Genomic DNA, 15,362 nt, shown 5'->3' on the forward strand with positions numbered 1-15,362 from the left:
TTGAGACGCTGAACATCAACTCAGGAATGCACAATTACGAATATTCTGGTACGTTCTATTTTCATAATCAGTTCTCAGAATCATTCTGAGTGTGAGTCATGTTGACATCATGCTGATCGCAGTAAGCATAGCAACGCCAAAGCACGAGGTTGCACTGCTCCGCTGAAATCTCAAGATTACATTTTCGGGTGATATTTCGATTGTGTGTGTTTGCGTGGAATAGAGGAGAGAACTTGCGCTTCTTGTAGTTCTGCTTCTAGCTTTGTTCATGCGTTTCCACTGCCACACTAGAAATTAGTTCTGTTAGTCGAGGAGCCATGGATGTCGCAACAGCGGAGGCTGCTCCGGCCGAGGCCACTCAGGCGTCCATGATGTACGTCAAGCACACCCTGAACGTTGTTATGCTTTCTTGCGTGTTTGTTTGTATGCATTGTTGTGCGTCCATCTGTATCGATATCCCCAATGTTCGGGTTGAATCCTGTTCTGGATGTCTAAGTCCTGGCATGGAACAGGTTTTTTTACGAGTACATGCAACACGATCCTCAGACCTGTATTCTGGATTCCAAGATCGTGCGAGAGCCTCCTGCTATGTTGCCCAGGTTATCGAGAAAGAGAAAGTGGAATACATGTACATGTACAGTGTACTGGCTCAGTGGCTATTCCTATCAGAGTTATCGTAGAGGTGGTGGCTCTCATTGTTTCACGTTCTGAGTTTTACTGTGGGTGCTGCATGTTCTGCTGTTGGTCGATGTGTGTGTGTGTGTGTGTGTGTGTGTGTGTGTGTGTTTGTGTGTGTGTGTGTGTGCGTGTGCACATGCATGTATGTGTATGCGTGTGTGAGTGTGTATGTATGTGCGTACGTATATATCTGTGTGTGTGTGTGTGTGTGTGTGTGTGTGTGTGTATCTGTGTGTGTATCTGTGTGTGTGTGTGTGTGTGTGTGTGTGTGTGTGTGTGTGTGTGTGTGTGTGTGTGTGCTTATCATGGGATCAGTCTATGCTGTCAGTGCGGTACGCTGATCGAGCCCAACCCGTCCAACATGTGCGTGGGCTGCATCCGCTCTCGCGTCGACATCACCGAAGGCATACCCAAGCAGGGAGTCATACATTTCTGCCGCGCGTGCGAAAGGTAAGGAGAAAGGCTATGCGGATGGTCTTGGGGTACTTAGTCGAACCGGCCATGCCTTCTTGGTTAGTACAGCGGTCGGTCATAGAGCTGAAGTGTGGCTTCACGTTTATCTTTGTCTGTCGTCGAGCCTGTGGCTTTGCCGGCGAAGATCGCTCGGCTGATAACAGGTTTCAGCGCTGCCTCGACAGCTGTATGCTTTTTAGTTTCTACCGACCGTGATCAACTCATCGAGGGATTCCTGCTGTTTTTAAAGTGACTTGATTGTGAACTGTGGGGTGTGTTCTGTGCATGGAGGTGTCGGTGTCGGTGCCTAAGGGATGACTGCTGCCAAGAGTACAGTAAAACCTGTCAAGGCGACCTCTCGGATAAGGTGACCATCTGTCCCAGAAGACCACTGCTGCCAGCCAGGACCAAGGGATGCTATTTCCAGTCAAATGGCACTGGATAAGGAGACCACGCTTTGAAGGTTCCTTGAGCGGTCGTCTTAGACAGGTTTCACTGTACGTAGCTCAGAGTTTCATGCCTGTGTGTTCATAATCCGTTGATGCCATCTTCATTTGGTCCATCCGTCCATAGTAGCTATAGGTTCTTCTTCTCACCAGACCCTATCGCTGGTGTCGCCAAGCATCGTATGGTTTCATCTGGTCAAAAAAATAACCTATTACAACCCTGTGTCTTCAAAGACCACCTTATGGTTCTAAACAAAAGGTTTTTTTTGTGAGCGAAAGTTTCCTCTTCTGCAATGGGTAAGCCGTTTTTTCTCGTGTGTGTGTGTATGTGTGTGTGTGTGTGTTTGTCTATGTGTGTGTGTGCGCGCGTGTGTGTGTGTGCCATGTATGCCGCATTCCCGTATTCTATCTCTCTCTCTCTCTCTCTCTCTCTCTCTCTCTCTCTCTCTCTCTCTCTCTCTCTCCCCCTCTCTCAGATATCTCCAGCCTCCGACAGCCTGGGTGTCGTGTGCCTTGGAGTCACGCGAACTACTCTCCGTCTGCCTGAAGAGAATCAAGCTACAGTCGGTGAGTACTGAGTGGTCCTCTACGCAGAGACTGGCACACAGAAACACTTACTAGTAGACGTTCAGACATCTACAGTCAGACCTCGCTTATCCGGTCCTCTTTTATCCGGATCCCTCGCCGTCCGGAAGAAAATCGTTGGTTACCGATTTACAGCATTTGCCATGCATACATATAGTATGTGTGTTCGATTATCCGGTTCCCTCGCCTATCCGGATATTTTGTGGAAAACGGATGTGTGCAGTTAAGCGATGTCTGACTGTAGATATTTAGAGAGACAATGATCACACAGCAATGGAGCAAACAAATCTTTTTCCGCCGTTACTCGGAGTTCCGTGTGAAACGCTCATCAGACAGTACTGGCTCTGTCCACTGGACATAGAGCACTGTACGCAGCCTGAGTATTGTAATACTGTACTGGCTCTGTCCACTGGACGTAGAGCACTATACGCAGCCTGCGGACCTTAGACAACTGGCTAGATGTTTAGAGAGGCAGCGAGCAGAGTCCTCCGGTTCGTTAGAGTGCAGAGCTATATTACATGAACAGTCACGGAGCACCACACATCCGGTTACTGTAGAAGCAGAATTTTTCGGCGGTGTTTTATTTTCGGTAACTTCGGTGCCGAAATTTTTACCGAAAATTAAACGCACCGAAAATTTCGGTATAGTACATGTGCTAGTACACTTACCTGGAAAGCGGGTTTACCGAAAATTCCCTCCACCGAACCACCGATTTACGCCTTACACTCTGTGACGCGTGTGTATCTAGAGAGAGATATTGGGCAGTATCTTGAATCATCCATACGATGTCTTGACAGCGTTGGTCTAACCAGACTAAATGGTACCGGAAAACCTGGTTTCGCCTGCATTCTGTATTCTTTCTTCTTTTTCTATAGAAAAGAAAAGGACCAAGGAAATACAAGTTACGCTAGAATGTCCACTAACACCACCAGTTACTTGACAACTGGTGTAGCTGGTGGCTTTAGTGGACATAATAGCGTAACTTGTAGTTCCTTGGTCCTTTTCTTTGCTATACATTAATCCTTGGCTCTCCATCTGAGTCTATTCTTTTCTCGTGTCATTTTGTTTTAGGTTCGTCTCATCGACGCTGGGTTTATATGGACTGAGCCTCACTCGAAGCGCCTAAAAGTAAAGCTGTCAGTCCAGAAGGAGGTGTTCACGTCCACGATTCTCGAGCAGGAGTTTGTCGTCGAGTTCGTTATCCAGAATCAGATGTGTGAAGCATGCCATCGGCGTGAGGCAGACGACTTCTGGAAAGCCGTCGTCCAAGTTCGACAGAAGGTGAGCGCCACCCCCCTGTTGCATGTTCGGCCCTCTTGAGCGCATTGCTAATGCCAGCACCTGACCGACAACTGAGAGTCGTGTGTGTGTGTGTGTGTGTGTGTGTGTGTGTGTGTGTCCTTGTGTGCTTATGTGTGGTCGTGTGTTCACGTGAATTTCTCCACGTCCCCTACCCGAAGGCACGGCACAAGAAGACGTTTCTCTTCCTCGAGCAGCTGATCCTCAAACACAGGGCGCATTCCAACTCTGTGAAAGTCAAGCAGTGCAAAGGTCAGTGTGTGCTCTGTGTCCGCTCAATGGCGGAGTATTGCATGGCTGTCCAACCGTCCTGCTTTGGACCAAAACATTTGCGTACATTTACATGGGAGACAATTGCCTTTGTAAGTTCGTATACATTTTATATAGGTGTCCTGCTTTGGAAAGGTGGCAAGGTTGGACTGTCTGGTATTATGCAACTACTGTGGCGGACATTGAAATCCGGTGAGAAGTCAAGCGGCCATGGGACACTGGCCTTGCAGCCGCCAGCACTGCTGGTCCATTTTTACAGTGTGCATGTGAAGTATACAGTGCACGTACACGCTAAAAGCAGTAACGGCGCCGGCCCCGGTCATCCCATCGGATTTCAATGTCCACGACAGTACGTATACGGTGCTATCGGTTGCCGCAGAATGGCGGATGAGAGTCGTAACTTTACCTAGGCAATTCTTATGTTCGTGCAGTTCAGCCTATGCCCGTGCGAGTCACTGTGGTGTACTTGCAGAAACCCCAGCCTGTTCATTCCTACCCGCCTGCCTGTACAGTAAAACCTGTGACTAAAGACCACCCCGGCTTGGGGCCAGAGAAAGCGGTCTTTAGTGGCAGGTGGTCCCTAGTTAGAGGTTTGCACCGCACAACCATAATATGAATGTGAGACCGTCCGTGCCTGCTGAAGTGGTCTGTAGTACCAGGGTGGTCGCTAGTCACGGTGGTCTGTAGTACCAGGCTGGTCGCTAGTCACGGTGGTCTGTAGTACCAGGCTGGTCGCTAGTCACGGTGGTCTGTAGTACCAGGCTGGTCGCTAGTCACGGTGGTCTGTAGTACCAGGGTGGTCGCTAGTCACGGTGGTCTTTAGTTACAGGTTTTACTGTTCTGTATTGCATCTCTGATAGACATACATTCTACATGGGGAGCACACAATCATGTTTTAAAAGTTCGTATTTGCCAGGTGTCTTCTTTGGCCCGAAATGGTTGAATTAAAAAAAGAAAAGAAAAAAAAGAGTGTTGGTGTGTGTGTGTCGAAGTTCTACAGTCCATTTCAAAACTATAGACGCGTAGGGTTTTTGAAATATTTCAAATTTGGCTGGAACTTTTTGAGAATAGTTTTCGGAATATTGCTCAGGATCGCTCCACAATTACTCTCATAATAGTTTCTAAACGATTGGATAACAGACGCCCAATTTGGAAAAATTTATGCACAAAGTGATCACAGATTTTATGTGGTATAGATGCTGGCATAACGGTTTTTGCCTAGGTACGCGTCTATAGTTTTGAAATGGACTGTAGTAGTGCGATGCCTGAGTCTTCAGAGGAAAGGGAGAGTGCTTTTGACAACACTGATGTGTGTTGGGATTGGATTGGCATGTGTGTTGACTTTTCTACTGTCCTTGTCCACTTTACATTCGCCACGTGACAACACACACACACACACACACACACACACACACACACACACACACACACACACACACGCGCGCGCGCGCGCGCACACACACACACGTCTGCGTTCACGTTTGCACATTTGCACGTCTGCAGATGGCCTGGATTTCTTCTTTCATAGCCGATCGCACGCCAAGAAAATGGTGGACTTCCTCAACTCTGTAGTCCCGTGCACGTAAGCTAGTGATCGCTCTCTTTGATCTTGCACTGAACCATGTTGCTTGTTGTCTGTAAAACCAGGGAGTCGTAGTGTCTAGGGAGATGACATGGACGACTGGAACATGACGTGATGCAATCTACTTATCCCCCCCCCCCCCCCCCCCCCGACTAGATTATCCAGCCATGGGCTATTGACGGGGGGGGGCTCTTACCCGGAATGTTTCTTGGTCTGTGCTGCTGTTGTTGTTGTTGTTGTTGTGTGTCTGTCTGTATGTCTGTATGTCTGTATGCATGTATGTCTACGCTAGCTACTGCTGTACGTTATATAGATTTTCTAGCTGTTTGTCTGTGTGTTTGTCCGTCTGTGTGTTTGTCCGTCTGTGTGTTTGTCTGTCTTTCTGTCCTGTTAGATATAAGACATCTGAACAGCTCATCTCTCACGACATCCACAGTAATACGTTCAACTACAAGTACACATTCAGCGTGGAAATTGCACCCATCTGCAAGGTCAGCCGGTTGCTCTGTGTGTGTGTCTGTGTGTGTGTCTGTCTGTCTGTGATTCCTTTTGAGTCTCTCTCCACTCTGCCGGGGAGACCCACGTGACCAGTTTTGGCAGTGAGCAACAAGTACAAGTGTGTGTGTGTCTGTGCCTGTGTGTGTGTCTGTGTGTGTGTGTGTGTGTGTGTGTGTGTGTGTGTGTGTGTGTGTGCGTGTGTGCGTGTGTGTGTGTCTGTTGAGCACACCTGCAAGGCAGCAAGGTCATCAACAATAGTGTCTTGTGCCGTGTCCATCGTGGATGTCCTGGCGATTAGGAATACGTCACAACGGCTTAATCGGAAGCTGCTGGGATTAGAGAATTGTGTCCTGGGGTTTCCCCTCAAACTGATGAATACATTAATGTGGAGGTGTCATGATTACAGAGTGCATTAACACAGTGTGATTAGTAACTGTCGGCGCTTGAGATATGTGTTCTGGGGTTTCCCCTCAAACTGATGAATACATTAATGTGGAGGTGTCATGATTACAGAGTGCATTAACACAGTGTGATTAGTAACTGTCGGCGCTTGAGATATGTGTTCTGGGGTTTCCCCTCAAACTGATGAATACGTGAATGATGAAGTGTCATGATTACAGAGTGCATTATCACGACTTGAATGGCAACTGTTGGGACTAGAGAAACGTGGTCCGAATGTGGAAGTATCCTTGTAGATAAGAGCGCCTCTATGAGAGTTGTTGTCCACCACTAACGGAGTCCTACTCTACCTTGCATCTGAACGTGTGACTGTTCTCTATCCCGTATCCCGCGGGAGGAAACATTCTGCTCAAGTCTCACTGTATGGCGTTTTGCTGGGCGTCTTCTTGTTCGTGTCTGCTTTAGGATGACATCCTGTGCTTACCGAACAAGTTAGCACAGTCTATCGGCAGTATTCGGTAAGTACTGGTATTCTGTAAAAACTACATGGCTATTGCTGCCACTGCCTGTTTCCGCGGTGTACTAGTACCAATAGTAGATAAACAAGAGTGTGCAACTCGCGGATGGGTAGGCCCACGTCGGAATTTTTTGTTGACGTAATCTTTTCGACGACGCACGCGCTGCGAGGCTTTCTGAATGTTTTCCCTCGTGCTCTTGGCCGGCTTTACACTACAAGGTCGGTGCCCAGCACGTGCTCTCACACTGCTCTGCGGCAAAATGCGCGTTCTTCTGAAAAAAGGTGACGTCAACAAAAAATTCCGCCGTGGGCATCCTATCTGCAGATTGTGCAGGAGAGATCCGGAGTTGCACACTCTTGTTTATCTACTCTTGCTAGTACCCATTTTTGTTGTAATGACATCATTGTGTCTCTCTCACACACACATACACATACACGCACGCGCGCATACACACACATACACACACATACACACACGCACGCACCATTTTGACCATTTGACACCCATCGCAGGACACACACACACACACACACACACACACACACACACACACACACACACACACACACACACATGTTTCCAGCAAACCTAATCCGGTCTGTTTTTCTGCTGCTGTTGCTGCTGCTGCTGCTTCTGTTGCTGTCACCCCAACCCAGACCGCTAGTGATATGCTATCGTGTCAGTACAGGTCTTCATGTTATTGATCCATGGACACTGCAAGGTGGGTGGCTCTCAGCAACACGCATGCATTCCTCTGGCTTTACATACCGTCATGTCGCGTATTAAAGCCGGCCGTATTCCTGTAGAAGCTGATGTCAGGCCTAGGCTTCCATTCACATCAGGCTTCTATTCAAACCAGGTGTTTCTATGTGTGTCAACACTAAAGCCAGGCTGATGTACCAACATCTTGAAAATCAGGCTTCTATAATTTTGAGATAGGCTTTTATACAAGACACTACGGTATCTCACCACACTGAGTGAGCAGATTGGAGACTGCCGTGCTCCCGCTCTCATATCTTTTGGCTGGGCGTTCTTGTGTGTGGCGACAGTGCCTTGGGCGTTTGCACAATGCACAGCTCATTTTCAGTTTGAGCCTGGTTTAGTGTGTGTGTGGGGGGGGGGGGGGGAGGGGTATGTGCGCATGCGTGGGGTGTTGGTGAGTGTGTGTGTGTGTGTGTGGAGGGGGGGGGGGGGGGGGGGATGTGTGCATGCGTGGGGTGTTGGTGAGTGTGTGTTGGGCTAGGGGGGGGGGGGGGGGGGGTAGCATGGTGTGTGTGTGGAGGGGGGGGGGGGGGGCATGGGTGAGTGTGTAGGTGCGGGGAGGGGCACATAATCATGTTCATGTCTGCTTGTGTGTGTGTGTGTGTGTGTGTGTGTGTGTGTGTGTGTGTGTGTGTGTGTGTGTGTGTGTGTGTGTGTGTAACAGTTGCTGAAATGTCCAGTGCAATGTTCTGGAGGCAGCCGTTCACCAGTGTGAGCACATCACGTGACCTCGTTCAGTTCACTATCATGGAGATTGATGTCATCAAGGCCCCAAGCCGAGGTGGTGCCTCCGGTAACAAAGGACTCAGTGGACTAGCACAGAAGGTAGGCAAAACATCTAGTCAATGGTCAGGGATGTACTAGCCCGTCCCACTTTTAGGGGGGGGGGGGGGTGCACGGCCGCATGTGTGTAGGATGACTGGTGCATGTCCTTCATGGTCATTATGTGCATGCTGAACCTAGGTCAAAAAGTTTTTTTTTGGGGGGGGGGGGGTGGTGCACGTGCCCCTGTACCCCATGCGGACTACGTGCCTGATGGTCATGCTCACTGTCGTTGTTCCCCTCAAGTTTCCAGAATCGCAGCAGTAGTGCTTGCGGGATCCTCTACTGTCTGTAGTGGGCATTGTCACTCCTCCTGTTGATGATCCAGTACTGCCACAGATTACTAGTATGTATCATCCTGCTGTGTTTGTTTAAGCTGCTGCTGCCACTCTATCATCTTGCTGTTCCTCTTACTGAAATCTTTATTCTTCGATGGCCGGTGGCCAATAAGAGAAACTTCTTGTTGTTATTGTTGTTGCTGCTGCTGATACTGATGCTCTTGCTGCTGTTGCTGCCACTGTTTCTGTTGTTGATCTTCTTTGTCATCTTCTTGCTGCTGTTGTTGTTGTTGGTGTTGGTGTTGTTTTGTCCATGCTGTAGTTCACGCTGGCGGATGCATGGGTGGTGCGCAGCGAGGAGCTGGGCGTCAGCGACAGGCAGTATCACTGCCGCACGCATCTCGGACATTTGTTCAACGTTGGCGACACCGCACTCGGGTAAGCTGGCCGGGCTCTGTCTTGCCAGGCATCCGCTTGCCCCCGTGTGAACCGCAGCTTGTCACACGCATCATATTCCTCTCCTAGACGTTCTGCGAAAAAGCCTTTGTTCACTGGGTCTCAGGCTTGACTCGCAAGCGCAAGGAGGGGGGGGGGGGGGCTGACAGACCATCCCAAGTACTGCAGTCTTGTCCTCTGCTCTTCCATTGGTCTTAGCGAGAGTACATAACCCCCAAGAGTGTGCAACTCGACTATGGGTGCTGTCCTGACAGAATTTCAAGTTGACGTCATTTTGATGATGCAATGCGCACTGTGCACGGATTATCAGACGAACCCGGAACCTGTGGTGGACCAACGCCCATCGGATCCTGTACAAATTATTGCAAAGAAAAACGTGTGATGCGTTGACACCCGTACACATGTTGTAAATCACTGGTGCAAGGAGCATTGCATCATAAATAATGACGTCGACTTGAAATTCTGTCGGGACAGCAGGGTATGTGGGAGTTGCACACTCTGGGGTTATATACCCTTGATACTGGCCATAGTCAGTTCAGACTTCCGTTTTCCTCCATCGGTTCTGATCTCTGAGTTGTCTCCTCTTCCGTGTCTTCTGATTGTCAGGTTTGACTTCACGAACGCCAACCTGAACCACGACAACCTGGCAAAGCTCAAGGTGGACAAGATGCCTGATGTGGTAAGTCCGTCACTCTCATTCTCAGTCCGCCAGATCTTCCAGACTTACAGTCAACTTCGCTTATAACGACACTCGGCGGGGCACCAGAAAAGTGTCCTTGTTCGCGAAGTGTCGTTGTACCCGAAGGCTCATTATAATTATGTATTACAGTCGGCTGGGACTTTGCTCTGGGCATGGAAATTCTGTCGTTATTCGCGAATTGTCGTTATATCCGCAGTCGTTATTAGCAAAGTTGACTGTACTGGTCACACTGTTGCCTGTTCCCAGTCTTTTCTGACCCGGTCCGGGACAACAACGACCTGACAGAAGTCCTGGGAATTTCTGCCCGCGTTCCCTCGGCGATATGGCTATGACATATCCATCATAGGTCATGTTTCAGCCCTATAAAGTACCCTGGATATATCATTTCCCGTTTGCTCATTCCCTTAAACCAGTGGATATAACATTCTATGGGTTATGAAGTACTATTAGAGAGGTTCTGCTACACGGAACTACGTACCAAACTCCGTGTCAACTGCAGTGAAGTTTGACACGGATTTTTCGTACGTTGCAGCGGTTCTGCTGTACGTAGCATGCTCGAAGCATGCTCGAACTCCCCGCCACATGTACTCTGTACGCTCAGTTTCACACGGAGTCCAGTCCGTGTGAAAACGGTATGAAAAAATCCGTATGAAACACTTCGAGCGAGGTTTCCATACGTACTTTGGCACGGTTTACCGTGTGGCAGAACCTCAATATTCTTGAGATGACCCTGCACTATAATAAATATACTGTAAATATTCGTCTGGAATTTAATTTCGTCTTTTTCGTCCAAGGAGCTTTTGGACTAAATTAAATGTAGGACGAATGTCGATTTGTCCAGCGCTTCTACAGTCCATTTCAAAACTATAGATGCGTAGGGTTTTTGAAATATTTCAAATTTGGCTGGAACTTTTTGAGAATAGTTTTCGGAATATTGCTCAGGACCGCTCCACAATTACTCTCATTATAGTTTCTAAACGATTGGACAACAGACGCCCAATTTGGAAAAAATTATGCACAAAGTGATCACAGATTTTATGTGGTATAGATGCTGGCATAACGGTTTTTGCCTTGGTACGCGTCTATAGTTTTGAAATGGACTGTATACACTCTTATGATCCATGGACAAAATTTTCAACCGGACGAAATCCCTTTCTTTGGAGTTGGACGAAATTATTGACCGACGAAATTTTCTGCCTTTGCAGTACTGTGTCTCACTGAGTACACGTCGCACCTTTTCACACTAAAATTCAAGGGTAAAAGGGGGGTTGCGACTTACAATCGAGCATCACTCGCTACTGAAGTGAGTACATGTGTTATTATTATTATTTTGCTTGAGTACATGTATATCGAAACAATATGGCTGGAACCTGAAAATGGGTGTACGACCAAGAGTACATAAACCAGAGTGTGCAACTGTGCATATCAGATCTGAAACAGCGCAGTTCGTGCACTACGTCACCCTGATAAGGTCAGCCAAGCCGCGACGTGCGTACAGCTCAGATTTTCGTGTTTCATAGCCCGGAAGCAGCCAAATTTGCTTGATTTTAGACGTCAAGTTTCAGGATTTCGGTGTTTTTATGGGACTGTGTACGCTACATCCACATCCACCGACAAGTAAATTCACCAGGCTATCCGTATCAAACAACCGAAATCAGGACGAACTCAGTGACCTGCACCACCGTGACTGGTTACGCAACTTTTCACCGTACCTGTGGCTTACCATGCCGTCAGAGATGACGTACTGCACGAATTCCGCTCCCACAGGAACCATCCCGAGTTGCACACTCTGGTTTATGTACTCTTGGTACGACTTATTTTCGAGTATGACTTACAATGGGGAAATACAGGCACTATGCCAGTCAAAAATAAAAAAATAAAAAACTTTACCAGTCAATTTGATCTGGGATGTAAAGAACATGTAAACGGATCTGTATGTGTGTGTGTGTGTGTGTGTGTGTTTTTGAGTAGGTGTTGGTGAAGAAGCACTTTGGCGACAAGCACAAGCGACACTCTCGTCGCAACTGGCAGCTGAAGACACTGGAGAAAGAGAAGGAAGGAGATGGCGACGCAGTCTCCATGGATGGGTAAGAGGCACAGTCCGTTCATTGTTCATCACTCGTACGCACAGCCGTCCAAGGTGTCTGTTGAGGCTCGTAGACTCAATCTGTCTGTCACAGACATGATGTCCGCCATGTTGGTCCCAGCTTTCAACTCCAGACAATCTCTGAATCAATGGCAAACATGGTGTTGGTGGCCATGTTGGTTCCAGCTCCAGTCAATCCCTGGCAAGGCTGGCATTCCCAACACCAAGGTGTCACGTGACCATACAGGACAGCCATGTTGGTTCCAACTCCACTCAATGTCCCAATCCCTGCATTAAAAGGTCACATTATGTCGGTGCCCATGTTGCCTTTAAAGCTTTGTTGTTTCCACTGTCCCCGTACCATGTACACTTCCTATACAAATGCAATCACATGAAAAATAAAAATAATACAAAGCAGCTCTGCTTGCATTGAACGCATTTCGAACCACAGAGAGTAGATCTGCCCTGTTCTTTTTCTGCCATGATTTATTTTCTTGGTGTCTGTGCCTGATTTTGTGTATTTTTTGTCGTTTTTTCTTCTTTTTCTTGCAGTGACTACACTGATTTCCTGGAGGACATTGAGGAGGACTCCGATCTCCGGCAGAAGGTCAACATTTACCACGGTATGTCCCCAGTGTTTGTCAGTGTTTGCCTGGTGTGTCTCTACAGTGCACAGTGTCTGCAGTGTGGTGTGGACGGAATTCATTATGGGATGACGGTGGCTGCTTCTAATGTTGGATCGCGCCCTTCCTGCCGACTGGCTGATACATGTACTTGGCTTGCGAGCAGTCAGATTTTTTACAACTGCTGTAAAGCGTGTAATTTACTTTTAGATGTACAGTCGTCCCTCTCTAATCCGGCACTTTATAATCCAGCACCCTCGATAAACCAGCACAATTTTCAGTAGCCAAAATGTCCTCTTCATGCACATTGCAGCAGTAAATCAGATTTGTTAATCCAGCACCCTCCCTAATCCAGCAGATTTTCGTGGCACAAATGGTGCCGGATTATAGAGGGACCACTGTATTAACATTTCGGTGCCATGGACCTGCCAGGTTTCAGGTGTACTGCAGAATTGGTGACCAGCCTATTCTTTTCATACTCAGTGCGTACTCTAGCACCTATTAGGTGTAACCTAAATTATAGGTGCCTGGTTTCTCTGCCGAAATTAAAGTTACACCGAAGTTAACATGTTGTACAGTAGTCGCGCCTACTGGTGTCCTGCTGCTCTCGTTCTCCTCTGATCAAATGCCTGCTTTGCTCTGTGTGTGTGCGTGTGTGCGTGTGCGTGTGTGCGCGCACGTGTGTTGTTTTGTCGTGTAGATCCTAAACGTGACGAGGCCGCAGGCACCGCACCGGGCGTGTTGGAACTATCGGAGGACGTGCCGCAGATCGAGCTGGCCGACATGCTCTCCGAGCTCGACCTGGCCAGCAGCAGTGAAGCAGCCGCCGACGGCGATACTGCTGGTGCTGTGGTCACGGCGGAGACACTGGAGCAGCGCATCGTGCTGCTGAACGCCGAACACGAGCGCCTGACGGTGGCCTTCGCCGAGCAGAAGGCGGCGCTGGAGGCGCAGGTCCAGACCGGCGCCGTGGAGGCCGCGCTCGCCGAGCACCAGTTTGCCTTGCTGCAGCAGCAGGCAGAGGAGCAGGTCAAGCTCTTGCAGCTGCACCACGCTGAGGCGGTCGCGGCCCTGGAGCAGCTACGCTCACAGCAGCAGTAGTACATGTGGTAGCCGTCGGACCCAGGACGCTAGAAGGTCACCGCGCCAAGCCCGTGCTACTTTTCTGTAAAAATTCATCCATGTGTACATAGAGTCAGCGTATTATAATTCTATCCAACGCTGTTGGCCGATGTCTCTGTTATGTGCTCAATGCATTCTTGTGCAGTTTTGCAGTCGGCATCATGCCGGCTGGCTCTATGTCGGGTCGAGCATTGGCCTTTCGCCTTCTGTGGTGCCTGCGCGACTCGTTCCATTGATAACTCCATCAGTGTCAGTGATCTGCCGCACAACCCTGTCTCTAAGGCTCTTGTACGGGTGCAAGCCCAAGCCCCTGCCCCTTGTACGGCCGCACAATCCTGCTTCGTTTGCGGGCGCTCGCCGTCTTGCCTCGCGTGCGGGAACATGGTGCTGCCTCTCGTGCGGGAACATGGTCCTGCCTCTCGGGCAGCCGCCGCTCCTGTCAGTGGCACTTCTCAATTTCCAGTTTCAGTTTTCCTTTGATTTCGTACATGCTCTGAGGTCGTGTGCCATATAATTATTTTCTGTGAATGAAAAGTGCACCTCTGGAAGTCATATTCTTATGACTCACTCATGCCATCTGTACAGTACACAGAATACTTCTCTCGGTATAATCGACGTCATGGACACCATAATCATGACGAGTACATTATGCTATAATTATAGAGAACAGAACAGCAAGGACAATCAAGGCTTGTTTGCTGCGACTTGAAGTTTCATGCTCTCGCAATCATCAGGCAACTTGAGCGTGAAACTTCAAGTCGCAGCAAACAAGCCTTGATTGTCCTTGTTGTTCTGTTCTGTATTACGCTCTGCCTCCGCGGTGTTGAGCACTGTCAGCACACTGGGTACACCCTCCGGTGCTATAATTATAGATGTAAACGAGAATTAAACAGCTGACACTGTGTGCGATGTTGCTGTTGTACGGAACCCAATCGTACTCTGCGGTTTGCCTACCGTACTCGCTCGATTAGAGCCCTCTCTTGAATAGTACCCTATCTCGAATAGCGCCCCAGTCTCTAAGAGCCAGTGAAAAAAATTAGTGCTGAGTCGGCCCTCAGTCCGGTCGCATTTTCTTCGGGTATCGGGTTCGGGTAGTTTTCCATGGGTAGCACGGGTACTCGATCGGGTAATAGAGAGGTTAGGATGCACCCTTATTTCCGACGTGACGCGAAATTTGACGTCAAATTTGGCGTAAACTCCAAATTTCGATGTGAGCTGCAGGTCACTTGCGTTGTTTTTTGACGCGCGAGCCAAATAACACAAGCTGAACTTTCACGTCATGTCAGAAATAACGTGCATCTTAACCTCTCTAATGTTTCCATGGTAGCACCACCCCTTCCCTTACACACTGGGTAGACATAGGGATTATTACATCATGAGTGTGTGTACACGTGCACTGTACATGATGTCATCTGCGACTTCGGGTTTTCGGTAACTATTCTGTACCCGAGGTCCTCACGGGTAGCACGGGTACCCGACTACCCGTGCACACCCCTAAAAACAATAAAGCCCTCTCTTGAATAATAGTGCCCCCCCCAAGCTTGTAACCAAGCACATGTGCACGTTTGGTGTTCTTTTTCTAGTGTTCTTGTTCATGTCATTCCTCGGGCCACTGGTGGTGTCAAGTTCTTGTTGCCGTTTCTGTTGAGTCGTGATAGGTTACGGTAAATTTTAGGCTGTTTTTTCTTTGCCTTCTTTGTTTTGATGCTGGATGACGCAAATGTACCGGCATTGAAAAAATAGTGCCGCTTCTTTTGAATAGTGCCCCATCTGTGATGGACTTCG

The 15,362-nt window shown here is 48.6% G+C and overlaps 1 protein-coding gene across 1 annotated transcript; it reads left to right on the forward strand.

The window, feature by feature from the left end:
- The first annotated feature begins 181 nt into the window (after positions 1-181).
- LOC135821303 (60S ribosomal export protein NMD3-like) lies at positions 182-14,209 on the forward strand. Its single transcript, XM_065334359.1, has 15 exons — positions 182-373; positions 994-1,128; positions 2,054-2,144; positions 3,234-3,443; positions 3,623-3,713; positions 5,235-5,313; positions 5,708-5,804; positions 6,676-6,728; positions 7,385-7,449; positions 8,155-8,315; positions 8,913-9,028; positions 9,653-9,725; positions 11,718-11,833; positions 12,385-12,455; positions 13,156-14,209. The coding sequence occupies exons 1-15, from the start codon at positions 318-320 to the stop codon at positions 13,554-13,556; spliced, it is 1,815 nt and encodes a 604-aa protein (XP_065190431.1). The 5' UTR covers positions 182-317; the 3' UTR covers positions 13,557-14,209.
- Positions 14,210-15,362: the final 1,153 nt, after the last annotated feature.

The sequence above is a fragment of the Sycon ciliatum genome, chromosome 7 (genome assembly GCF_964019385.1).
Source record: "Sycon ciliatum chromosome 7, ocSycCili1.1, whole genome shotgun sequence".
Classification (NCBI taxonomy): Eukaryota; Metazoa; Porifera; class Calcarea; order Leucosolenida; family Sycettidae; genus Sycon; species Sycon ciliatum.